Genomic DNA, 27,082 nt, shown 5'->3' on the forward strand with positions numbered 1-27,082 from the left:
TGGATGGGCAGACGGTCCTGTAACCTTACAGAAAAATAATTTGCCCTCATCTTCCTCACCTCCTTGAGCTTTTTGGCCCATGGTTTCTGAGCCTTCTTGAACCCTTCCTCTGCCTCCTTGGCCTCTTTGAAGCCTCCAATCATTTGCTTATGATACGCTTCTTTCTGCCAGTTCTTCACTTTTTCAACATCTTCGTTAACGAGGTTGTTCTTCACCTCTTGGTGCAGCTCACTCACTCTCTCCGCCTCTGTCATCACAGCCAGCCATGCCCTTTCCACAGAGCCATACTGTGGACCTGCGAGTTGGATTTTTTTGTGATTCCAAGTAAAATTTCAGGGTAATATTACTCAGTGGAATAGTGAAAAACACATTGATCGCGGTACATTTGCACCTTCTTATCTTGTTGACACTTTAACAAAAGCTGACCTTTCTCAATGAGCTGTCTCCATCTCTTGGACCAGGCAGTTAGCTGATCACCATAGGCTTTCTCTATCTTGGCACGTTCCTGCAAGCAACCCATAAGGTCATTGCAGAGCCGATGGCCGTCATCGAATCTCTTGACAGCACGTTTGTAGTTCCCCACCTGAGGACAGAGAGCAACAAATGAAAGGACTTGTAACCAATATGCAGTACATATATAACAACCATAGAAATATACAGAGCTCGGACATTTTTCCCCCTGAGAATAACTGAAGTGAAGACAGTTTGATATCTCTCTTGTAAATTTACTGAAAAATACAAAGAGTTTGAGAGACTGCAGTATGACTGAATACCCAAACCAAGCAGCAGCATTCGGGGTGCAAAGGAGTTGCAAATGCAGTCCCTCAAATGGCCACTGTAAGCTAGCTCCAAAAAGTATGTAAATCCTAATGGACTCAAAGGTAAAGTGCCCAACTTTACAGCAGAAATAAATGCTATTACATTGTCTTTATGTCAACTGTGCATAATTTTGTAATATTTTGTAATATTTGCCAGGTTAAATTGTATTAAAGCTTATTATGTTTGTATAATTTCACAACTGGCAGCTAGTATAAATAGCACTAATTCACATTGTTGAACCTGACCACTGTAACACCCTGTTATCCATAGATGATCGCTTCTAGCTTGTACAACCAATCAGTGTTGACATAGTAGCTACATCCATCTTTTATGTACTGTTTACACATTCAACACAACATACATCAAAATGTGTCAGCAGCATTACAGAAACTACAGCAAATCCAAACAGCATTTAGGGATGCCCTTTAATCTGGAGAGTTGATAAAAAGTCTTCAAAAGAAAACATGCTTTAATACACAGTTTCACTAATAAACTGACAATTGAGTGTATGTTTCATTTATTGCATTATACAATATGCTACTCCATCCAAGCAGAAAGCTCCGGCCAACTTCATTATTTAATTAAAAATATCAAAGCTGTTATGCTACCTCGATGTTTATTTTATTGCATTTTCTTTTACATCCCACCCCCTTAACTTGGACTACCTTAAAAAAGCAGTGCCAGGCTGAGCGGCTCCGCCTCTTTTGTGCCTGCAGGGGGGTGTGCTCATGGTGCATGATGAAGGGAGAGGGGTTTACCAGTGCCTGTGCATGTGTAGTTATGCAATGACACGGGCTTGAGTTTGTGTGTGTGGATGAATGTGTTTTAGTGAGTGTATGTGTGTGGGTAGCTGCTTTAATCCTCTTGAGAGGTGTAATGCAGTCAGATACTCAGGGATAGATGACAAAGTAAAGACAGAAATATGACAGACTGTGTGTGGAATAGGTATAAATACATAGTCATATACAGCATAATACAAACACAGATCATGGAGTGCGTCTCTGATATGCTCGCTGGCTGTAAAGCTGCACTCTGATTGGTCCTGACGTGAGCACGCATGTTTGGTTACTGTTTGAGATGGTAGCTGCAGGGAGGCCATGAGACAGGTGTTTAATGGTATGAGTTTTGTCCTATGTGACAGTTTGCCAAGTCACACCAACAACAACACGTTGGTGTACTGGTTGTACACATGAAAACACACCTGAGCCCCTCTGTTTGAGCCGCAAAACCATTCTGTGTGGATAAAACACAAGCCTTCCTGATGACAAAACATGAGGATACAGCATTTTTTATAGCATTGATAAACCATAAACTGACTCTAGCTGTGCTGCTAGTATTGAGACGATATAGGCAGGTGCATGTGGTGAAAGGCTGCCTCAGAGAGGCTGATGACTGAGGCTCTTTGTCTGAGTCTCTGTGGCTAAGAGCCACAACACAAAGAAGACTCTGTACTGAGGGAATTCATTATCACTAAGTTGGGGGGGTTAAAGTGCAAACACACACACACACACACACACACACACACACACACACACACACAGTTGTGTTTCCACCAGGGGACAAAATTACTACTTGGCTAACTGTAACCCTTAACACAGTTTGTATGATCTAAAGCAAATTTGATTCACTATTATAGAGAAATAACAAAACAAAAAATGCTGAGGAAGTGTCTCTACCAGATTTATATTGAACTCTTAGATTTTCAGCAAAGAAATAGTTATTATGAAACTGGCCACAAGGAAATATGCTAATGTCCTTAACATTTATCTACTGACTTTATCCTCAGTATTAAAATTTGATCTTATGATAATGCTATTTAAAAATGTTTTTCTGTTCATAAAGAGGAAACTTTTATGATGCCCTTTGGAGCAAAAGAAACACACCGTGCTAAAATGCAAATTAGCCTCCTATATTACTTTGCTCTCTGGTTTACAGCTTGTCTTAATGCATTACGTTTTGCCTTAAGCATGCCAGTTTGAATTCCCTTGCTGGTGAAAGGTTCATAAACAAACCTGCCTTACTTTTCCTCATACTTCATAATTTGTGTGTAATAAATTTGCTTATTTATTTTGAGTACTTTGAGCGCTCTGACTGCTGTACTTCCATCATATTAGACGAAGGCGTTTTGAAGCAGTCATCAAACTACTGCTCAAAATGACCCCTCTTTTGCAGGGTTTGAAGTCCATACTGAAGTCATCAGTATTTTTCCACTATACGAAGATGATGAAGCGTATATAATGGGTAGATATAAGAGAGTCTAATTTAACTTTTGGCACTAAAGCAAAAAGCATCAAACCCTTCTTTAAAATGGACATCACAAGTGGCCCTCTGGCTAGAAACTCAATGGGGATGGATATCAAACAGCCTCATTAAGATGTGTGTGACGCATTTACTTCTAAGAACAGTTTCATGATTTCACTGATAGCATTGCTTGATTTCAGAAGCCAAATCAATAGAAATGGAGGGTGAGAGGTTTTGGTACAATTTGAAAATCCATGAGAACAGATATGACGGTGGCTTTACCTCCCAGAAGCTGTCCATGGTGTCGTCACCACCTGCACATTCATCGTAGGAGCCAGACATTTTCCTGGATGAAGCGAAGCACTCTAATGACTAAACCTGTCCTCTGCAGAAGAGCTGGGTTCCTCATGCACTGAAGAAGGCAAAAGAGAACAACAATAATGAGAGACAGCGACACCACAAGAAAGCAAAAACTTTAGTTAAAAACATGGCCGAGCTGGACTTAGTGTAACAAAACTATGACAATTTATTTTCCTGGTAACTCAAAAGAATCTTTCAAGGTAGGGTGTCTATCTGAGACGTTTATAATAATGAGGTAAAAATAGTCTTCTCCGCCATGCATGCAGCACTGTGCCCTGAGGAATGAGAAGGGGGTTCTTAGATTGGTGTGTCCTAGAAAAGACATCACAGTGAGTGGAGCGTCACACACCTCGATTCTTCCACAGTGAAAACCCCCATTCCTTTGACACATTAAATCTGAGAATTAGCTGTCTCACACATACACACTACACATAGTTACACAGTTTAGCTGCCTGGAAATGCACCTTGTGTGTAAATATAGAATCATGTAATTAACGCCCTAAAATAGAATGGAAACAAGATCAACACTCCTATTTATACATCTGAATGCATTCTTTAATTAAGTTGTTTGATTGCTGATTGCATAGTAAGGTGTACATAACACAGTTCCTCAAGTATTTAAGGTGATTGATATTTATTTGTTTGACATTCACTCAATACCCTACCACAGAGGTGCAAGCAGAAGAAACTGCTGGCCATTATATTGGTATTGAACTCTGTTTGAAACCTAATCTATTTTGTCCTCATGACTAATGTCTTTCCTTTGACAGAGAGCTCTTCATAGCGCTGCAACAGCCGGTATGACAATGAAATTTATAGCCTCCCCTGCCACGGTTTCTTGGGTCTTTATAATTACAGTGGATTTAATTATTATCTAATTCTGTATGTGGCCCAACAGAGCAAAACACAACTTTTAACACTACTAACACTTTTAATTAAAATGATAAAGAGTTTTGTAAATTATTATTAAGGAAGGGTGTGATTAATTGATTCTTAGTCTGCACAGTCCAACCTGAGAGAGGCAAAGCATGAATTGGACATGGTGGTACACGTGATACACGCTTTATTGTGATATCGGGTTGGATGGTTAGGTATGCTAACTATAGGTCAGAGCAGATGAAGGATGAGTTGTGGCCATTTCAGAGAATAAACTGACTCAGCGCTCTGCAGCTGGCTGCATCACAAGGAGTATTATGTTCAAACAGTAGCCTAGCCCTTCATGCTTCATCCTTCAACCTCCATCTGCTGTCAAGAACAAATTAATTCCTGCAACAACCTTCATCCTTGGAATGAGTCATAAAAAACAGCTTTCTGTATTTGGCTCGACTTGAACTGGCCTGACCTCACTTTCTATATTAACAACATAAACAACGTAATTTTCCCTGTGAGAGGAATAATAGGCTTCAAACCACAAGATCAAGTCATACAAGGAAAGGATTGTCAGTAGTAACTTTTTTTTTCACAGAAAGTCTGGACATGAACACATTATCAGGGAGTTCAACAACACATTTGCACCCTGCGTGACTGAGTCTGCTGCCAGTTCAGTCAGTGTTTCTACAGACGATAGATAACTGATTTAGCCAAGCTGTATTCATCAAAGCCCTTGGTTACTATCACCAGGCTTACGCCAGTCTTTGAGGCTCTTCTGCAGTCAAGGCTTTCATTCATTGACTATTATCAAGAGTGCACTCTCTGCTGGTTGCAAAACAACAGAGCTATTCTAGGAGTTAGCAATTTTACTGTCACAGACTGGATTGAAGACAACTTGAGCCTTTCAGATGCAGCGAACAGTTCCAGGGGAAAAAAAGGTGCAATGTCTTCTTTCTGAGTGAGTGACACATTTCACAACTGCACATATATATACACAGGAATACTGAGCTTTTTTTTGTTGTTGTTTTATGAATTTAAATACTTACAGAACTACTGAATGTTGTTAAACCTGTGCAGTGGTTCAAGATAGACATGACATTATACTTCATGTTTTCCCATCCAAGGCCAAGAAAAAAAAAGTACTGCCTAAGCACTACCACCAATAAGTTTGTTCAGTCAGTGCCGCTTGTATTCCTTAAAATAGGGGATAAACTTTGTGAAATAAGACACACAAAGCTTTTAATGCATTGACATGCAAAGTGTGTTTGCCAAAACGTAGAAGACGAATGGTAAAAAATGCAAAGACTTGACTAACCACCCTCATAATAAAGATATTGAAGAAAGAAAAATATTACATTAGCATGATTGTCATTTTGAGTATGAATCAGCTTTATTACAGCTAATGACTTAAACTGGTTGGGAAAACAGATGCCTTAGAGCAGGGGTGTCGAACTCCAGGCATCGAGGGCCGGTGTCCTGCAGGTTTTAGATCTCACCCTGTTTTAACACACCTGAATCAAATGATTAGTTAGGCTTCTGGAGAACTTTAAGCCATGTTGAAGAGGTAATTTAGCCATTTAAATCAGCTGTGTTAGATCAAAGACACATCTAAAACCTGCAGGACACCGGCCCTCGAGGCCTGGAGTTCGACACCTGTGCCGTAGAGGAATATGAGACAGGAGTGTAAAGTTCCACCAGCGATTTTCCCATATATGCAGTATGTTATGTGATATTGTACAGCTTGCAGTACTTTCTGTGAAAAGTGTGATCAGCAGGGGAACACCCACAGTAACCCACTTCTCAAAACTGAGGACAGCTTCCATTTCTGTCAGTCCATGTGACACAGAGAAAATATGTCAGCCACGCTCACCACTTGCCCAACAAATACAAGGACTTTTAGTATTTTACAATAGATGCCAGCCACACCCAGCATAACTGAATGCTGTCCATGACAACGAAAAGACTCCAATTACCCCTCTGTCCTTGTCACAAACAAGGAACTCAATCTCTGACAAGATCCCCTTTCTTTATGTTTGGAAATTGTGAGCACTTTCGTTGACATGTGAGAATACTGATTATATTCTGATGTCCGCACATGAACCATTACCTCATGCCCTTAGCTTAACTGTCATTAGCTTATGGTAAATGGGAGGGTTGGCCTAACTGAGAACAGCTAGGTAAGAGGTAGCTTCACTGTTAGATAAGAAATTCCAGATATCAGCACATTTAATGCTCAACTAAGGCTTGACACTTTAAACTTTTTAAAAATGTGCTAAATTCCAAGTTTAGAATTGACATGTAATCATTTTAGTCCTTTTCAGCGAACCATCTTCATGCTATGCATGCATGCATACAGTGCTGTGAAAAGGCATTTGTTCACTTCCTTGTTTGTTAGTTTTTTTTCCATATTTTTCACACTTTTACGTTTTAGATCAGACAAATTTTAATATTAGACAAAGATAATCTGGATGCATAAGAACAATTTCACTGATTACGGGGAAAAAGGTATACAAACCTACCTGGACCTATGTGTACTTTTTTAGTTCCACATCTCGATCTGATTACTATTAGACTTGTTGAATCAAGAAATTACTTAAATAGAACCTGTCTGACAAAGTTAAGTAGGCTAAAAGGTCTCAAAAAGCAGCACATCAGACCAAGATCTCAAACAGCTGAGTCACTGACATCTATCAGTCTGGAAAGAGTTATAAAGACATTTTTACGTCTTTGTGAATCAAGTGAACCAGGATGAAAGCCATTATCCACAAAGAGAGAAAACTTAAAACAGAACTGAATCTTCCTAGGATTGGTCAGCCTACCAAAATTACTCCAAAAGAACATTGACGACTCATCTAGGAGGTCACAAAAGAGCCCAACACAGCATTTCATTAAAAGAGCACCATAACAACAGTCAAACATGGTGGTGGAACTGTGATGGTCTGGGGCTGCTTTGCTGCTTCGAGAGCTGACCGACTTATTGTAATTGATGGAATCAACGATTCTGTTTTCTACCTAAAAATCCAGAAGGACAATGTCCAGCTGTCACTTCATGTCGTGAAGCTCAAGCACACTCAGGTTATGCTGCAGGACAATGATCCGAAACACACCAACAATTCCACCTCTGAATGGCTCAGAGAAATAACAACATGACGGTTTTGAAGGGACCTAGTCAAATTCTAGATTTTAAACCTGATTGAGATACTATAGCATGACGTAAACAGGTCATTCATGCACAAAAACGTTTCAGCATGGCTGAATTACAACATCCTGCAAAGTGAGTCAAAATTCCTCCACACCAACGTGAAAGACTTGCAAGGTATTGCAAATGCTTGACTGCAATTCTTGTTGTCAAGGGTGAGACAGCCAGTTACTTTTTCACACAGGGTAAGTTAGGTTTGGACAGAGTTGATAAATTGAATTATTATTTAAAAACTGCATTTTGTATTTACTCAAGTTACCTCTGTCTGTTACTAACATTTTTTGATGATTTGAATCGTGTGAGAGGGAAATTCCTTTTCCATAGCACCGTATATGAACACAAGAAGAGCAAAAGGGCAGACTTCACTTTCTAAATCAACATGCAAACGTGCATTTATGTTTAATGAAGTTAAATCCATACACTGTAAACAGTCAACTTTATGATGCAAGACAACCTCATGCAGCTCAAAATTTAAGTAGCCCTAAAGTAGCAGTTCTTAATCCTAGCAGCCAAGAAAGGCCATTGGTCCAGCACCCTGTCCCACAGCCAAGTCACCCAATAAGCTTTGGCATCAGTGACTACAATACCTAGTGACATCAAAGCCAGTTAAGCTCTGGCACAATACCAGTGTCCCACCTCATAGCCAAACATGGAACACTAATTCAATATTACACAATGTTAATGATTAGAAAGTATTAGAGGTAATTCCACAAGCATGTTCACAAATTCCTTCAGACATCCAGGAGCGTCGCTGTAGTCAAAAATGTCTGAGGCATTGTTTTTAGTATTTATGACAGGCAAGAACTTTGAAGTGAGTTTAATTATTAAACAAAACACAAAAAGAAAGTAATAAAATGATATTGGTGAACATTTTATGCCCAAGAACTCAAACGTCATCAGCGTAAACTTAGAAGGTCCAGCAGCACAAAGAGAATCCATGACAGAAAATTCACAGTTTTGGTCCACTGTGAGAGTGCTCTGTGTCCCAAGAGACAGAGGGGCTTATACTCCAGTTATTGAGGTTAATCCACCTGAGTGGCTGTGAACACACCTCTCATTCCCTTGTGATTTAACTGGGAGGAATGTTACAGAAAAAAACTAAACTGTAGCATCATGGTAAGCTTGGTACAGATGGTGCTAAATGAAGGCTTGTATAATAACTTAACACCCAAAGCATAGCAACACACACAAAGAAATATGACAACAATAATAGCTGTTTTGTGCAAATCCATTTGAATGTGTCTTGCAAATTGAAAATCACAAACAACCCACACACTGAAAAAAACAACAAAAAAACCCGCTGACAAAGCAATCCGTTTTGTAATCTTAATGTTTTTGAAACCTGTTTTGATTGTGGACAAAAAAAGGACATAACTGAGTGCTACAATCCAGCCTTCTGCATATTCACGTACCATGTTTGACTCCATCACTGCAAAAGAAAAAAGAAAACCAATATCCAAATTTGAAAACACAGCGCAGCTCCTTAAAACAGCAAACTCCTTAAACTGTAGTCCAAATATGTCCTTTACATCAGCTCTTAAAACAATAAACGATATGTTGCAAATTTTATTTCTGCAGCTTTGACCTCTGTGGCCGAAGTAAACCCAGAGAGGACGATAAGTCTGACCAAACCAGCGTGTCTCAGAGGCTGAGGGATAATCCCGCAGTGTGCCATTTGAATAGCTTTAGAGGGGGAGGGAGTTCACGAGCAAGAAGAGCAAAGAGGCGGGTAGGACAAGTGAGACAGAAAGACGAGAAGTGTGAAGAGGAATTTATTGTTGATGAAACATATATTGTACACCAACAGGACAGCGCTATTGTGAGACTCCACATTTGTCAGTTTTGTTTTGTTTTTTCCCAAGGAGTTAACTTTTACCAGCATTACAAATGCATTGCTGACACACCATGGCTCAGCACTCCTGTTTACAGTAACATAACACACGTGAAACCAGCCTGTACCTCATGAGCAGAAACTGCTTCCAAGAGAATTAAAGAAAACTGCTGATCCAAGTGTCACAAATGTTCTTAATGCAGTCAGAAGGCCCAGTGTTGACAAGCCTTTTAAAGCACTGAATGGGAACCACAGCAAACATGTAAGCTTGTTACAGTAAGAAGATTTCAGCGAGATGAACTAACTTTACTCCAGCACATTACCAAGCCATCTCTTTCCACTCTGAATATAGACAATGGCATTTCAGAAAGGCAAAGTTGGTTAGCCGAAATGAATTCAGTAACAGTTTCGCGCTCTACAGTAATAAAAACGACTAATATCTTAAATCGAAGAAACTAATAAAAGCAGCAGCTTGTGTTTTCATATGCAGTTGGTTTTTGTTAAACTATGGTTGTTGACTGTGTTTGATTGAGCTCAGCATGCCATCCCCTTCTACTGACTGAGTAAAAGAGGACGCATGAGAAGAAAGGGAGGCCTTTCACTGAGAGAGAGAGTGACGTGGACTGAGAATGAGGAGAAGAGAAGAGGAGGAGATGGAGCTCCAGATGGAGATAGGGAGGGATGTGTTAGGAGAAATGAGGAGGGACAAAGGCTGGGAGAAAGTACAGCACGGTCAGGACAAAGTGAGGGGCTGGTCAAGCAGCTAGGCTGTTCTCAAGCGAAATAGAGAGAGAGCCACGGAGCCAGAACGGCAGCTGACGGTACAAAGATGTGATTCATCTCACGGTGCAGCACAGCATAAGCAGGCTGGTGGATGTTGCCAGGAGACAGAGCTGCCTAGTGCAGACTTCACACACGTCGTAACAGCCGAGGCTGTCGTTATAAGCCAGCCATGTGACCGATGCTTTAGACAAAAGCAAGAAGGCTGGTTCAGTGACGCTCTGTCAGCTGTCCATCCAATAGCCAAGTTGTAGGAAGTCCCTGAGTGTTAGCGCCAGTGTACACAAGAGGGTAACTCGAGGAGACCAGTGGTGCACTGAACTGAAATGGAGAGAAGAGACCTTAAAGAAACAGCACGCAAAACAAGGCAGAGCAATAGACTGAAAGACAAACAGGAAGGGAGGAAAAACCAGCGAGGATGGAAGGTGAGGAGAGTCTTATTTCGTATTCATCAGCTGAACATAAAATGCTGTGAGCCCTAGCAGCGCTCGCTGAAGCATGGAATAGGAGAGTCAAATGTAAACTGACATGTTGATCCAAATGGGGAGTGTGCAGCAGTATTTGGGGATGAAACACCCTTCATGTTCCACTGTTTTGGCTAACGGCTAACATGGCCACTGGAAAAAAAAGCAGCTGAAACTGCAAAATATTAACAGAATTTTCCTTCTGACGAAAAGGAGGAAAATTATGACAGAGATGAGCTACACAAACATTTTTTTATGTACAAATTCTTGTTCTTATGTACGTAAACATCACTCAGACTTGTGCTACTGCATTGCTGATGTCTTTGCAAAACTGGAGCTTTGTCTGAAAATGCATATCTTAAGCTTAAGTATGTAGACACTGACAAGTATGGCTTAGAAGGTACATTGGAATACGTGGGCTGTGTACTCACAGTGCTCAAAATGTTGGCAATGGCACACTATACTTATATAGTGTATCCATCCTGGGGCTATATGATAAATGGAAAGAGCACTGAAAAAGATTCAGCTATGTGTCACTGACAGTGCCAATGCTAGATAGCTAAAGTGGCAGATTTTTCCAGGAATAAAGTCAGATGTGATGTGGAATTACTGGTGTTTATTTTTTGCTAAACTGACTTTTTTACTGTAACAGAATTTAGTATTAGTAAACCTAGTGTACCGTGTGAAACTATGTACTATTTTGTCAAGCTTTTGGAAGCTGCTAATCTCTGGAACTGTGGTTGAACAGGTTATTGTGTTATTTAATGTATATAGTATAAGTGTATTTAGCATGACTTTTTAAGAACACCTTTATGTTTTATTGTAAAGCACTTTGGTTTTACATGTGCTATAGAAAGACAATTACTTATTTATTTACATTGTGGAACTTTAGAGCTAACTTTCTGTCATTTACAAGGATAACGGGCATTATTCACGAGTCGGAGATCTAACTTTATCGCACCGATTCTTCTCATTTCACACAACTAACTAAAACTGCAATCAAATCGAGTGTTTAGTAAGCCTTGTAAATATATTATTTAATTAATTATATTTATATATTGTTTAATTTAGTTCAGTCTGTTACTGTTCTTATTGTCTTGTAGCAACTCTAACCACACAATTAGTAAAGGATTCTGATTCTCATAACCAATCAAATTGAACTGACTAGACTTGAACTACAATTGAATTAACAGCTATCAGCATATTTTTCAAAATAAAATAAAGCACAAGTATCAACTTTATTATGGTACAAGATAAACTCTTTAGGAGTACTCTTCTAGAAACAACAATTTTTCAGCCTGGAAGAAACATAGTCTTAGCCAGCCAACTTAGCCAGTGTCAAATCACAATGTCATTTACCTTTCCTGTCGGGCACAACAACAACGCATGCCCCCCAATGATTATTTAATACCTAAAAAGGAGCTACTTCAACAACCTTCACCAAAAGCCAATATTTGGCAAAAAATATGCAAGAATACTGTTTCTGCTACACTTGGTACCAACAAACTTGCTTCTCTACTTCAAGCACAACTGGGCTATTAAGGAGGCAATTCTAGTGATGCACAACCCCAATGTAAACAATGACTCCACCGAGCATTGCTGGAACACTTGCTAAATGCACTACATGTGACATAAAGAAGAAACAGTGGATGAAGTTACATGGTGGTAAAGGAGTGCTTTAAGCCACCGGGTAAAGCACTCAAGCCAAGATTGAATATCCCAGGTAGAAAATATTTTTCAGGTTTTAATTTTATTAGATGACAATATTTTTCAGGATCCTGAAGAGTTACAAAGGAAACTAAACAATTCTTTTCTACTTCACATTTCAACTGAAAAACACCACCTAGGTTACTTTTGTACTTACATTTGACTTATACTGAGCCACTGTATATAATGCTTGGTCATTACTATTGCACTATAATGCTGCTGCTGGCACCTTGAGGCAATAGATTCACACTTCGAATGAGGTAGTCTGCCATCAATGAGAGTCGCTAATTGGAAAAGAAGGACAGAAATGCCCTTCATGTTGTTTGCACTAATTAATGCTGCTGCCTTTGAGCTGCAGTCAAAGATAAAACATTTCATAGTATTTCATAATATCATCATTGCAAAGGTCCTTGAATTACTCCAATAAAATTTTGAGGTTATATCGACCCTATCGTGTTCTTATTGTGGCTAAACACCAGCAATGTTTCATTCATAGTTTCATCAGAAAGTATAAAATCAGAAAGCAAAATATCTCTTGTCTATTGGGGACAAAATAACTACCAGAAAGTAATGAAGGAAGGAATCTGCTTCATCCTAACCTATTGTGATGAGGGCAGACCTGACTCTTATACCCTGAAGCAACAGAATGCTGCTTTCAATCTGTCACCAGCATCAAACTCATCAAATATTCTTCCAATTAATTTGTGTTCATAACCGCAGAGCAGTTACTTATCACCAGCTTCAGATTTCTTTATCTGATCCCAGAAGCTACATACTATGAAGTAAAATCTAAGTCCCTGCTGGCCTTTGCTTGTGCAGAGTAGCTGCACGGGTCATCAAACATGCACGGGATGACTCAGCTATCTGATGTGCTCTGTGCTATTGCACAAGAATACAGTTTCTGCATAACTTCTGGATGGATTATATGATTTTAAATCAATATCTATTGTGTGCATAATAGTGTGAATCAGCCAGATTTTTTATTGTTCAGCTACCGGAACAGAAGCTCACACAGTAGTTCCTAAGCAGTGAAATGTGACTAATGCAAAAGAATTATTACAATTTTACAGTGATTTTATATGGAATTTTTCTCTCTCTTCCCCCACCCACAGGGAGGGCAGAGGTTATTGCCATCTACAGGTCACATGGAGCTGTTAGGGACTGAGAGGGGTAGATGCTGACATACCAATGCTGCCTGTTATATGACAGCCAACTGTGTGTCAGTTTCAAACAGTTTAAAACAGGATTCGGGTTCAATCGTTTGCACGTAGTTTCAATATCACCACAGAGAGAAGGTAATGGCCTCTCTCAGTGAGACTAATTTGCAAAGCACAAAAGAAACAAAAGCTATTAACAATATTTTTAGCAAAGAAAAATATCTGTTTCAAAAAGGGAATTAATCAACCACTAACCAAGCACTTAAATACTACACAATGATTAAACACTGACAGTCAGATGTCCACAGTTGTCGTGGTGATGCAGTGGTTATTCACGGTTCTCCAAGTTGGTTGGATTTTGATCTTGGGTTTGTGCCTGGTGTCTGCATTCGAGTCCTCTCCTCTGTGTTGCGACATCACTGTCTAACTAGTTGATCCTAAAACCACCATAGATGCTCAATTGAGTTGAGGTCCAGTGATTGCTGAGGCCTTAGCAACGATTCATTCATTTTTATCCTCCGCAAGCCATTCAGTGAGTGCTAGTGGGGGGCATTGTCCTGATAGAGACTACTCCCATAGAATGGAGAAAAGCTTTATTTATTTTTAGTAACCCTTCCTGGTTAAGCAGACCCAAACCATGACCGCAAACTGCACACAGCCACTGGAGGATCTCCTCACTGTAGGGGTCAAGTATTCATTATTTTCTCTCTAATTCATCATCGTCTGCAGATCGGAAGGGACAACTGAATGAAGGTCTCCCAGAGGTCTCCAGTGTTCAAATGCTTTTTTGGCAGAAGGATTCATTTCACACTCGTCAGCCCATATAGAAATACACACAAATACAAGCACACATTTGCTACAAGCATTGTGATTTATCACAGTGTCCGGAGCACTGCTGCAGTGGTTATGTAACTATCAAGCCTCTTGCCACAAGCCTCCTGGTGACAGTGGTGAATAAGAGGGAAAACGACAAGGGGAGGGCGAAGAGAGATGGACAGGAGAAGCAGAACAGAGTCGAGGAGGGGGAGACAGACATGTTGTCATGGGGTGTGATGAAGAAATGAACTGCAGACATGCAGCAGTGCCTGAATGTTGCATTAGAGAGGATGAAGGCCTCTGGTTCCAGTCCAGTTTCTGCTAATGTCCAGGCAGTTAGAAGAAACAGAGGAAGGCAGTGAATAAATAAGCATGGCAATAATCAATCTGGGAATGTAGCTCTTTAAACCTACCAGCTTTCCGCCTTCTTATCATTTAGTTGCCAGATGCTGCTCTGAATACTGATGGGCTGCCTTTCAAACCAATGTCTGTATGTGTCTATGTGCATTTGTGAGAAGAGGGAGTGGGAGGTGCAGTTATTACAGAGAGGGTGAGTGTGCTGCAGATTATTTTAAATTCGATACTTCAAGTTTGATAAACCATATCTATCTATATATATGTATAGTGAGAGAGAGAGAGAGAGAGAGAGAAAGATACAGATGGGCATACTGTAGATGGCTAAACAATGGGGCATAGTGATGGTGCAGAAGCAGAGGAAGACAGAGGAAGATGTATACCAAATGATACCAACATTAAGAAGAAGGAACATGGGGATCCTTGAAAAATACTCAAGGCTGAGAGAGGAGCTAGAGATGGTGTGGAAGACAAGGGCAACGGCAGTTCCCGTGGTAATCGGAGCACTCGATGCAGTGACCCCTACAACTGGGTGAGCGGCTCCATGAGATCCAAGGAACAACATCAGAGACCTCTGTCCAGAAGAAGAGTACAGCACTAGGAACAGCAACAATACTGTGTGTGTGTGTGTGTGTGTGTGTGTGTGTGTGTGTGTGTGTGTTTATAGTGTGTTGACGAGGTACAACACAATGCTAAAGGAAGGAGGAGCCCGAACATCAGTGGGAGATATCCTCATGCATTTAAGGCGTTGAATGTGAAAGCAGCTAACCTCACAGAAAAGATCATGGCTAAGCTGGAAACCTGGACCCTCTGTTGATAGCTGGACCAAAAAAAAGCAATTTGAATGGCTGAGACACACTCTGAATGGCTAACTGAAGGTTGGACAGTCCTAATCCCTATAGAATCTCCAGAAGGGACTGGTCCCATCCAACTACTGGCCAATAACGTGCCCCAGAACAACATGGAAGCTTCTGTCAGACATCATACCAGCTAAGATGAACAGGCACATGGCTCAATACATGAACAGGGCCCAGAAAGGAACACCAGAACAGAATCACCAGAAGTGCAAAACCCCAGCTCCTAGTAGATAGGGCAGTCACACAAGACTGCAAGACTAGATTAACCTTTGCACTGCCTGAATTGAGTGATGTAAATTTGATGTGTATGCTATATGTTAGCAGGAGAAATTTGTTTCCTTGATATTTTGATGTTATGGTAGTAATATTGTTGGTTTTGTTTTGCTCCTAGCTCTTACGGTGTCTTCACTGAACGTTTCAATGAAAACTTTTCCAATAAAACCTCTGTGAAGCATCAGTATAAGAGACCATCATTCAGCCAGGGATGCTACACTGGGGGCTACCACACCAGGGAAAACCCCAAGTACAGACTGTGCAAATATGCCCCTGAGACAATCCAGCACATAACAGCAGGGTGTAATATACTAGCAGGCAGGGCATACATGGGACCCCAGAACCCAGTGGCTGGAATAATATGCAGGACGATGCATACTACACCAAGCTACATATGCACATAACATAGCTATACCAAGTGATAGCAAGATCAGTAAGAAGGAACATGAGAAGCTTGAGAAAAACCAAGGGCTCACAGAGGGGCTAGAGAAGGTATGGAGGGTGAAAACAACAGTTTCTGGCCCCCAAAGTGCACAGATGTGTTTCACTACGGGTAACTGAGTAAAAGGATTTGCTTCTCGAAAGACTTTGAATTTAATTTAAAGTTTTAAAATGCATCTGTAGTCAGAGACAGTGCAACTGAAACGACCTTTCCTATAATCATATCAGCAGGAAACTGACAGGAGAAAATAAGCAACACTAGTTTATCCAGAGATGTGTCACTGTCCACTGTGTAATCACTTTACATTCCTATTTATACACACTCACAAATCTCCCCATGTGTCCAGTCAGAGAGCTGGGGACTGAAGATCTGATACACAAACCAGACCTGAGTTGCAAAAATTTAGACCACGACTTGTTGGATCAGAGTCAGCTCATTTCCTGTTTGACTACTTAAAAATGTGATTTGTCAAGTGAAACAAAAATGTAATTAATCTAACTAATTGATCAGATTTCACAATTTCAGACCATGGCAAACAGCAGCTGTGGTTTGAAATATGATTGCTTAAAGTTGGCACATAGCACTGTCTTCTGTTAATGTTTATCAAAAGTATTGACAACAAGCATTGCCAGTTTGGCTCACAAAGTGCTTCATGTTTATGTCTGATTATGAGCCAAGGCAAAACTGGTGGTTGCTAAATGTGGAAGAAAGAAAAATATGAATCCTGGTGGTAGCTGCCACCAGCAGGAAACAGTGATCAAGTGTAAATTTAAATCTGAAATTAGGAGAGGTTTACAGGCATTGCTAAAGGGTGTGGCTGAGATCAGACAATACAATGAATAAAGAAGATTAGGGCTTTAATGCTAGTGGTTTACACATTCACCTAACAAGCAAAAGATCCCACCTTGATATCAGGAGGAGACACAAATCCCTTTGGGGTTGTGTCAGGAGGGGCATCTGGTGTAAAAATCTGCCAAATCAAACATGTGGAGGTACCTGCTGTGGTGACCCCTTGTGAATAAGGAAGCAGCAGGTGAGTAACATGAATCCATTTTGCCCATACAGACAGAATAATGACTGGATACAGACTGGATAGAGTTTTATAAAAGTCTTCTATGGTGTAGGTCACTTCCTGATTATGAAATACTGAACAAAATAGGGACATTTTAATTTAAGGCAGTTAATTAAATAGAAATCATATAAGAAGAATTGACACAAAGCAAAAATGTAGCTTGACGGTAGTAACACTGAAAAAGAGAGCGTGGTTTAAATGGGAAAAAGTAGAAAAGCTAACAGGTATAATGAAAGAATGAGAAAAAAATGTGTCAATGATCTTCTATGTGTGCTACATATTCCAGGATACTTTGTTTACTAATAAAAACAATCTATATAGGTTCTTCTGACCCAGCTTTGACTTAGTCCAAACTGCACAACATCCCTGGAGAAGCCTTTCTGAGCTGGGCCATCATGTTCCGATGAGCCTTCTTGCATATACAAACACCAGACTGTGCTCATCAAACAGATGCTTAACCTCCCCGGCGCAGTGAAATTCTGTCCCAATGCCCACAGAACAAAGAGATCAAACAAGGAAAATCAATAGCTCCTCCTGGGTAATCAGTCTTTCCTGTGAGACGGGGAAATCTACTCCTAGTGAGATAATAAAAATAAAATCTGAGATAATCTCTTCTAAGAAAAGAACACGAGAATATGTTGAGTCAAAACATTAATGCTACCATAGAGAGTACAAGTCAGTCAGTTTGATTGTTGGAGTAGCTAGGAAACGGAAATCCAACCCTTTAATTGCATTGTAATCCTACATCTAATCATGCAGTACACGACACAAAGTGCACCACTTACGGAATAATACAATTTAAAAGTCTCCAATAAGCAACAAAGATGACCTGACCTTCAGTTTGCCCATAAAAAGGCTGCGACAGTCTCATCAAATATTAACACCAGTGTCAAAGAGCTATTAATTAACTCAAGTGGTGCATTTAGCATTATACATAAAAAAAAACTGTTCAGATCTGTGGGTCTGTGCTCGGCATCGTCCCTTTGACATCCATCCGCATCTTCAGATTAAACTTAGCTTCCAGCACACAGGACAATTGGCACAAACACGAACAACTCACCTTCTCCACCAATGGGAGGTCAGATTTCCATAAACCTAAGAGAGAGATAGTTGTCGGTCCCCTGCAGGAAAACAAAGCATGAGTTTTTTTCTTTTTCTTTTTTAACAGGAAGCTGGTTAAAGTGCTGCTACTTCACCTAATTGGAATATAAATGAAAATCAACCCCAGGTGTGTCAAAACAGAAGTCACCTTTATGGCAGAAGGTTATTAAGAAATTATCTGGGTTTCAGTTTAAACTATCACAGTTATGGAGAGATTATAAAACTCTGCATAGAGCAATGGGGTATATTTAATAATACCAGTTTCTTTTGTACACTTTAACCACTAATGCACCACCTGCTGAATATAATTAATGCTGGGATGATTAGAATCTAGTCAAATATAGTAAACTGTGATGAAAATGGTGTGTGGAAAAATGACTAATTTTGGTGTGAAATCTGCAATATGGTTTGGATCGGTTGATGCAAATGATAATTTATATGTTCAGCTTTGTTTTTTTTACAGATTGAAGTCTTTCTGCTGTCACTGACACGTGTGACTGCCTCAGGCCCACACAGAACACAAAATTCAACAATAATGCTGAGTCTTAGAAAAAAACAATGCTGAGCACCAATTTAGCCGAGTTGGTTTCCCAGGTTACATCAGTGTCTAATTAACTCATATTATTTTGAAATTTAAGTTTCAAGCTTAAAAAAGTGCTGTTTTCCATGTATGCCTGTTTAACTTTATAGAAAAAGGTTAACAAAGTTTACTGTTACAACAATGTATAACGTAAGCGAGATTGTGTTAAAACCTTTTTTCAACTATATTTTTCACGAAGCAGGAACTCCAGCAACACTTGAGGGAAGATGAACATCTTTAATAATAGACCAACGCGTTTCGGCTTGTGGCCTTCATCAGGGTCAACCATATTTTTGACATGTTTCATTCAGTAGATCATTTTATTCCATGCACAAATTATTCCTTTGGCATTTGCCGGTATTTTTTTTTCCAGGTATAAATATAAAAAAAGCAAATTACTACCCAGTGTGAAACCTTAATAATTAAAAACAGAAGTGAAGCTTCAGCTAATGCAGGCACAGTCAATATTTCCACAGAGAGGAAATTAATGGACAACATTTGACCATTTATCAAGCAAAATATTGAAAGTCCACCGGTTCTAACTTGAAATGTGATAATTTGGTGCTTTCAATCATTTAATAAATTCTGGTGTAAGGAAATATCACAGAGTTTGAGGATGTGACTTTAGCCTTTTGAAATGTCTGAACACCATAGCTGACAGATCTAATTATTTAGTAATTAAAATAACAGTAAGCTTGGCTCCAGCATCATGCTATCGTGCTTATATCGTACAGCCACCTTGTCTTTAATACCAAAATATTCAATGCTCAATGTCAATGACGCTATAAGTAGTTCAATTCAGCTTTACTTTTCTTCAAAAATGTGATTGCTTTTGGAAATCATCTGTGCTTCACAGTGTGCTTGAATCTTTCTCTGTGTGTACCCCTCACTGTGTGCTCAGCTGAGCTGCTGCATCCCATGACCATGATAAGCAGTTTAGGTAATGGACGGGTCGACTGAATTCAGGCAGAGAAGTGATGAAGCAACCCACACATCAAATGAAACAGCCTGAGAAATGCCAGCTCTATTCGATGCCTAACAGCAAGCAGTCTGCTGGTTATGCTTCAAATTCTTATAAAATGCTGATTCATGGTCACTTCACTGTGACCACTGGTGCTTTTCAACTGAGTATTTATATTTCTCAAGTTCCAAAGTCTTCTAATTGAAAAATTATTATTATTGGCACACTTTATGCCCTATTGGTAATGTTCCTCCCTTTATGACCACAGTGTACCTGTCTTCTGATGGCAGCTTCCAGCAGGACAACACACCATGCTACAAAACTTCGACTATCTCAAACTAGTTTCTTGAACATGTTAACAGTGAGTTAACTCTACACAATTGGTCTCCACAGTCACCAGATCTCAATGGAATGTGGTGGACACTCATCATGGATTTGCAGCTGACAAATCTACAGCAACCGTGTGATGCTATCATGTCAACATGGACCAAAGTCTCTGAGGAATCTTTCCAGCACTTTGTTGAATATTTGCCTTAAAGAGTTAGAGCAGTTCTCAAGGCCAAAGGATGGGCCAGTATAAGAAAGGTGTACCTAACCAAGTGGCTAGTGAGTGTAAAACAGGCAACTGCTCTCGGAAAACATAGTATCAAGTTAAGATGACCAACAGAAAAACATGTGGCTCTCCTATTCTCTCTCTCTGTGTGATTATGTTTATGAGGAAGACACCCACTAGTGTTCAGCCCTCTCACCCGACCTTCTGCATCCATGCACTTATTAATCAAAACATCAACAGACCCACTGATCTAGAAACCATTCATACCAGAACTGATAAAACTCCAGGGATTCGTGCGCTGGAGGTGCACACCAGGACTCCATTTTGAAATGCCCAAAAGATCACGACACAAACTGGGGCCTATGCTCTGCCTCAGGGTGAGCCACGGCTTCAAGATGATGACTCAGAGGAGGCAAACGCCGACATGTTGTGATGACGCTGCATGAACAACTCCGGGTAACATTGATGTAATTCATTAGGGTCCACCACAGGATAAACAAGAATAATGTTACCTAGTGATATGTGCGTAGTGTTTCTCATCCTGTTCACATGTACACGTGTGATAAAATTGTTTCCTCCTAATTTTTCTTTAACTAAAATCAACTCCACTATGATGGCATCTCGCTTTTCTTAATATCTCTGGATTTGAGCAAAAATCATAGTCATGGAAAGAGCTTCAGAAAAACAAAATGAGAATCCTTGTGTGGTGTGAAAAGCACCGCAGATGTTTTTGATAATCTCTAATGTCATAAATCTTGTGCCAAGGACAGGAGTCTTCCCGGTGTGTGTCCTCCTCTGCACGGAGAGAAATGAGACACTCCGGCTGCCCTTCAGACTCTCTGTTCTTACATTGGCTCTTTTTTCACACCTTGTCAGACAGCACTATCTCTTCTTTTCACAGAGGAACAACAGCCCTTAACCCTTTCATCAGCAAACACATTAGAGAAGGCCCCACTATTTCACACGTTGTCCTGTTTCCCACACCTACGTTGTTCCAGAAACACCGGAGACTAACAACAACAAAAAGGTCACCAACAGCATCTCTTTGTGAGACATTTAAACAGACAGAAACAGATCCGACAGAACAGCGTTTCAGACTATTTGAATGCATCAGTGTTCGGCACCCATTCCTGCATTAGCCTACAAATTGTCATGATTTTGTAATAAAAGATCAAAAACAAACTGACTGAAATAAAAGCTCATCTGAAAACAAATTGCTTTGTTTTAAGTAAAACGAATTCCCTTTAATTGGCATGGAATGCATTCAGCAGTACTCTGTATTGATCCTCCCCTTCCATTTAGCAAAGCAAACCTCCATTGGGAGCGGTAGAGCCCATATGTCAGATATTCCACATTAAACAGAGGAACAAACAATCAAATGACAATAGCTTTAACTGCAATGCAACTAATAAATCCCACGCTCGTGTTAATCCTTTCCCAGTCATTGCAGACAAGGCCAAAAGTTGGATTAAAAACAATCTAAAAACAACTTCCTAAAACTGTTAGTTAAGCTTGCACGGGCATTCCTGATAAAATGTTCACATAACAACTATTCTGTTAATGGTTAAAGAAAACCACCCATCAAGCCACTGATTACATGATTGCAAATCATAATTAAACTCAAACACATAGTTCCTGAGCAGGAGGATGTTTGCCACAATCAAAAACAAAACAAGCCAAGCATGAAAACAGAAGGTGAACAGTAATGCAGACACACTGTAAACACTATCGGAAGTGAGCGCGGGCAAACATTTCTAGAAATTCAACATGACACGGAATAATCTCTGAATTAACAGCTCACATAAATAGAAAGAAAGCAGCTTGATTTAAAGAGTGGAATTACTCTGCTTGTAAGCTTGTCTTTTTATTTATTTTTATCATAGCTCGCAATGTGTCATCATATTTTCATCATCATATCATTTTGTCAATATTTAACTCTCAGAACTAAAATGTACAGTGTTGAATATACACAGCAAACAACAACAGAATGAGCCTGTTCAAACAAGATTGTCTACCACACATATATATGAGTATTTCAAAAATTCCTATTGGAGAGAACATCATCACACACATCACAAATTGTGGATATCATTCTAACGCAGACTTTTCCTTCTAATTAAGTTGATTTGCATTTGGTGCATGTCGTCATACCTGGGCAATATCTCGCTAAAAGTTGAATGAAAATGTTTTTTCTCCTCTCATATTCAAGCCTTAATATGTGTGAAACCATTCAAATGATTTGGACTGTTTTAAAATAATATTTTGTGCCTTATATATGACATGCTATAGATAAACTATAGGTTTCTTACCTGCAAACATATGGATTTTACAGGCCCTTAAATGGATTTAAAGCATCCATCATTCTTTGTTAACTGAGTTTGATAGATAGATAGATAGATAGATAGATAGATAGATAGATAGATAGATAGATAGATAGATAGATAGATAGATAGATAGATAGATAGATAGATAGATAGATAGATAGATAGATAGATAGATAGATAGATAGTTTGCTGAAGTACACAAGAGTTCCAAGCAATACACTTTCAACTTGTCTCGACAGTGAAAGCTTAAGAGTCTGCTAATAAATAGCAGGTACTCTTTAACTCTCCTTTCTGCAGTACAATTGCATTAACCCCCCTGAGAGTATCATCATCTCGTCTCTGCAGCCTAGTGTCGAGCTCTCTTGGGGGCACCTTGGATGCTGACAGAAATGCACTCCAGCAAACAATAAATTCAGCACCAGGGACAGCTCCAAAACAGGCAAGGGGACACAAGTGACCTGTCTGTCATCTGCTACTCCACCGTAAGAATTTAACTCTAGAGGATTTCATTTAAATGAACACCCTCACCACCACCACAAACAACAACAACAACAAAACACAAGTTAGCCGTTTAATCAATCATGCAGTCTCACAGAAAAGCTAGCTGTATGGTTTTAGGCAGGAATGGATGCTTTGGTTGAAGAGAGGGGGGAACAGGAGCTACACGATTTGGGAATGTGATGCCCCAGCTTCCATTAACCAGTCCCTGCAACATATCATCATCCTCCTCCTCCTCATCATCATCGGCACATCTCAGCACAAGATAACATGCCTTTTGCTAAACGCATAACTATGAGACGCTTTAGTCAGCTGTAAGCCTGGATGCATTTCAGCGGGAGCAGATTTGATGAATGATTAAAAGACCACATGCACCTAATCCCATGTAGAAAACAGGATGCTCCTCCTCTGTGGTGCTGTTGGTTTGTGAGAGAAAAACAATGACGCTAGAGATGGCTCCTCGCTGTGCTGTGACAACCAATTACATAACGCCAGAGCGGAGTGTTCTCATGAGCATTTGCGTCCATTTCGCCAAGAAACCATAAAATACAGAACGAGGCGATTTTTGATTACTATGCAACTTATAAGCACACATCAAAGCACCCTTCATATAGATAGAACACTTAATTATACGACTTCTTTGATCGACGCAGTTTAGATTCCTGGTCTTGTTTACCAATTTGGCGCACGGAAAATAAACATAAAATGGCAATCCTGTCTTAGTCTTGGCTACTGTCTTCATCCGCAATAGTGTACTTGGCATGGAAACCGTATTAATGTCTTGTAGAATATTTAAGCAAACCGTATTGCATTGCTGATACAATTGGCACGCTGGGGTCAATTTTGCTCAGCCCGCCAGTGGGGCAATAGGAAGAGCTGCAGAGTGGAAAAAAACAGCCTGCACCATCCTCTAATTTGAAGGGAATGGTGCACATTAGCTTGACGGTGCAAAACCATAATATACGACTCTATGATACAGTTTCGCTTGTGGGTAACGCGTGCAATAGTAATTCTAGGTGATGCAAGATGGTCATCTTCACCCTTGGTGTTCCCAAACAACGGCACATCGTGTAACATGACGCATGCATAGCTAAAAATTTGTTACTGAATCTGTAATACTTGGCAAGTGTCGCAGCAGAAGGGGGATCAGAGTTAATCCAGATGACAGGAGAGGATGCGAGACTCCTTTATCTCTGCGTCGCCCTTCGCGAAAAGGATGCTCAGCTTCTCTTTCGAGTGCAGCAATGTGGCATCAACAGAGAGCAAAACACACCAACTGACTTACCAGAGATGCTGCTCCTGCTGCTGCCGCTGAGGTGCACTACTGCCCGATAGCCTCTACTGCAAGTTATTCAGTATTTCCCCTTGCAGTGACAGAAGGTGACCCTGCGTTCTCTGCAAGACGCTGCATCCACGAGATCACGATGCACGCAGCAAGGGGGAGCTCCACAGCACAGGCATGCGTCGAGGGGGATGGCCCAGCTTTTCCTTTCAATGGACGACAGGAATAGACAGAAGGGAAACGAATGAGAAAATGTAAGATGGAAAAGACGGCTTTTAAATTCCATCTCCCAACACTGGCCACGTGGGCTTACGAGAATTTACACTAGATATACACCCTCGAATCATTTTTATTGATATATTTTTATTATTTCATTTTTAAAATCAGAATTAAACCATTACCTATGGAATTATTAGCCAGTAGTAAGTAATTCTAATACGCATAATATCACATTTATAAATTATAAGCTTTTAAGAAATGAGGAGACCCCCCCAAATGTAACTTCCATTTCCCAACCAATAGGGAAAGCACGTGGTATGACATGGCATCACCGCCTTCCATTTAAACCACGCCCACGTTGCACTACGCTGCAAGGGAGGGGGATGGAGTGTTTTTGTGCTTTGGCTTCCTGACAAGCCCACTGACTCATCCACTGTTTCAAGTACACAAGAAAAATCTATTCACCTGCTGATTTATATGAGTGCACACACACACAAAAAAATTCCCAAAACAAAACACTGTTTCCTTAATGACGTCATATGATAACAAAATGACCAAAGTCATAGTAAATATAGTAATGAAAACCAGTGACTGATCCACAGACAGGTAATATTGGACACCTTTTTTAGAGAATGTGGTGAAGTCTACTAGGAAAATACTTAAGCTGGTTCATCATTAGTGACAATCACAAATAAAAATTACAAACAAAAAGTTTCAATCAATCATTACCTGAAGAACTTCCTTGTTTTTGTTTTGTTAATTATTTGAGGTCCTGTATATATAACCATTACTCTCTCACAATCCATTACATCCTCACAGTGCAGACTCTTTCCATTACAACTGCACTCTGAGTTAATGGATTCCATGAGACACGGCACCAGCTGCCTTCAGCCTCTTATGGACAAGAGTGTAACAGATGAAACTAACTGACCAGTTTCTTACAGAAACAAATGGAAACACAACAATTAGATATCAGCAAAAATCTCTGTTGAATCAAGGATCTATTTGTTAACTTTCTTTTCTTTGCTTGTTTGTCGTACTATTCTTTTCAAGGCTGGGTGTAGCAAAATTCCCTCAAGATACCCAAAACCAAACAGGGTGAAGAGACAATCCCTTTGCTTCAATGGAGATGATGTGGCCGGAGAAGCAAACACCTTCATGCAGATTAATCGGATGCTGTTTGTTCTGACTCTAATGAGAAATGATTTCATACTGAGGATGTAATTAAATTGCAGCTAGTACAGACTGTCTATTTCATCACTCCACTCACATGCTCCTGCCCTAGTTTTAATGATCAGAGTCTGAACAGTGAAATAAAAAGGCTCAAAAGCTGCAATGTTTGATGCCAAACCTTAAATCGTAGCCTACACAACACATTAACAGTGCACCCTCCATTCGCCATTTTCTTAAATCATATTTACTTACTGACATCTAGTGGCAATTTACTGACAGTGCAAAATTTGTAACAACATGATATACATGCTTGAAGGACAGTGTGAGAGGCTGCTTCTGTCCTGTGTCACATCATCAATAAACACCAGTGTCCCAGTGCCAGTGGAAGCCATGCACACTGCCTCCACCGTGTTTTACAGATGATGTGGTATGCTTTGGATCATGAGCTGTTCCATATCTTCTCCATTATTCTGGTAGAGGTTGATTTTGTTTTTTGTCTGTTCAAAGAATGTTTTTTTCAGAACTGTGCTTGGCTTTTTATTTAGATGTTCGTTGTTGTTGTTTTGCTTTTTTGCTTTTTTTTTTTCTATTCTTGAGGCCTATGAGTGGCTTGGATCTTGCAATGAACCCTCTGTATTTACTTTCATGCAGTTTTCTTTTTATGGTAGACTTGGAAATCGATACGTGTACCTCCTGGAGAGTGTTGTTTGCTTGGCTGGGTGTTGTGAAGGGTTTCTCTTCACCACGGAAATGATTCTGTGATCATCCACCACTGTTGTCTTCCATGGACGTCCAGGTTTTTTTTGTGTTGCTGATTTCACCAGTACTATCTTTCTTTCTCAGGATGTACCAAACTGCAGATTTTGCCACTCCAAATATTGTAGCAATTTCTTGGTTGACTTTTTTCTGTTTACGGAACTTAAAGATGGTTTGTTTCACCTGCACGGAGAGCTCCTTTGACCACATGTTGTCTATCCACAGCAAAATTTACCAAATGACAGCACCACACCTCAAATCAACTCCAGGCCTTTTATCTATCTATCTATCTATCTATCTATCTATCTATCTATCTATCTATCTATCTATCTATCTATCTATCTATCTATCTATCTATCTATCTATCTATCTATCTATCTATCTATCTATCTA

The 27,082-nt window shown here is 39.9% G+C and overlaps 1 protein-coding gene across 2 annotated transcripts in view; it reads right to left on the reverse strand.

Moving 5' to 3' along the window:
• Positions 1 to 24,702, reverse strand: part of pacsin1a (protein kinase C and casein kinase substrate in neurons 1a) — a 33,873-nt gene extending 9,171 nt beyond the window's left edge. Inside the window, exons 1-4 of one of the 2 annotated variants that reach the window (XM_086276292.1) lie at positions 24,545 to 24,702; positions 3,343 to 3,472; positions 427 to 583; positions 60 to 295 (exon numbers count right to left, since the gene is read on the reverse strand). In XM_086276292.1, the coding sequence (XP_086132418.1) occupies positions 60 to 295; positions 427 to 583; positions 3,343 to 3,402 (453 nt within the window). In that variant the 5' untranslated portion in view covers positions 3,403 to 3,472; positions 24,545 to 24,702. Of the gene's footprint in view, positions 1 to 59; positions 296 to 426; positions 584 to 3,342; positions 3,473 to 8,901; positions 9,148 to 24,544 lie in introns of those variants that run through there. The other variant, XM_086276291.1, reaches the window with a different exon arrangement.
• Between the last annotated feature and the right edge of the window lie 2,380 nt (positions 24,703 to 27,082).

The sequence above is a fragment of the Aulonocara sp. 'chitande type north' Nkhata Bay genome, linkage group LG20 (genome assembly GCF_057382095.1).
Source record: "Aulonocara sp. 'chitande type north' Nkhata Bay isolate Kocher_YH1m ecotype deep benthic linkage group LG20, A_spYH_male_GT1.1, whole genome shotgun sequence".
In the NCBI taxonomy this organism is placed as follows: Eukaryota; Metazoa; Chordata; class Actinopteri; order Cichliformes; family Cichlidae; genus Aulonocara; species Aulonocara sp. 'chitande type north' Nkhata Bay.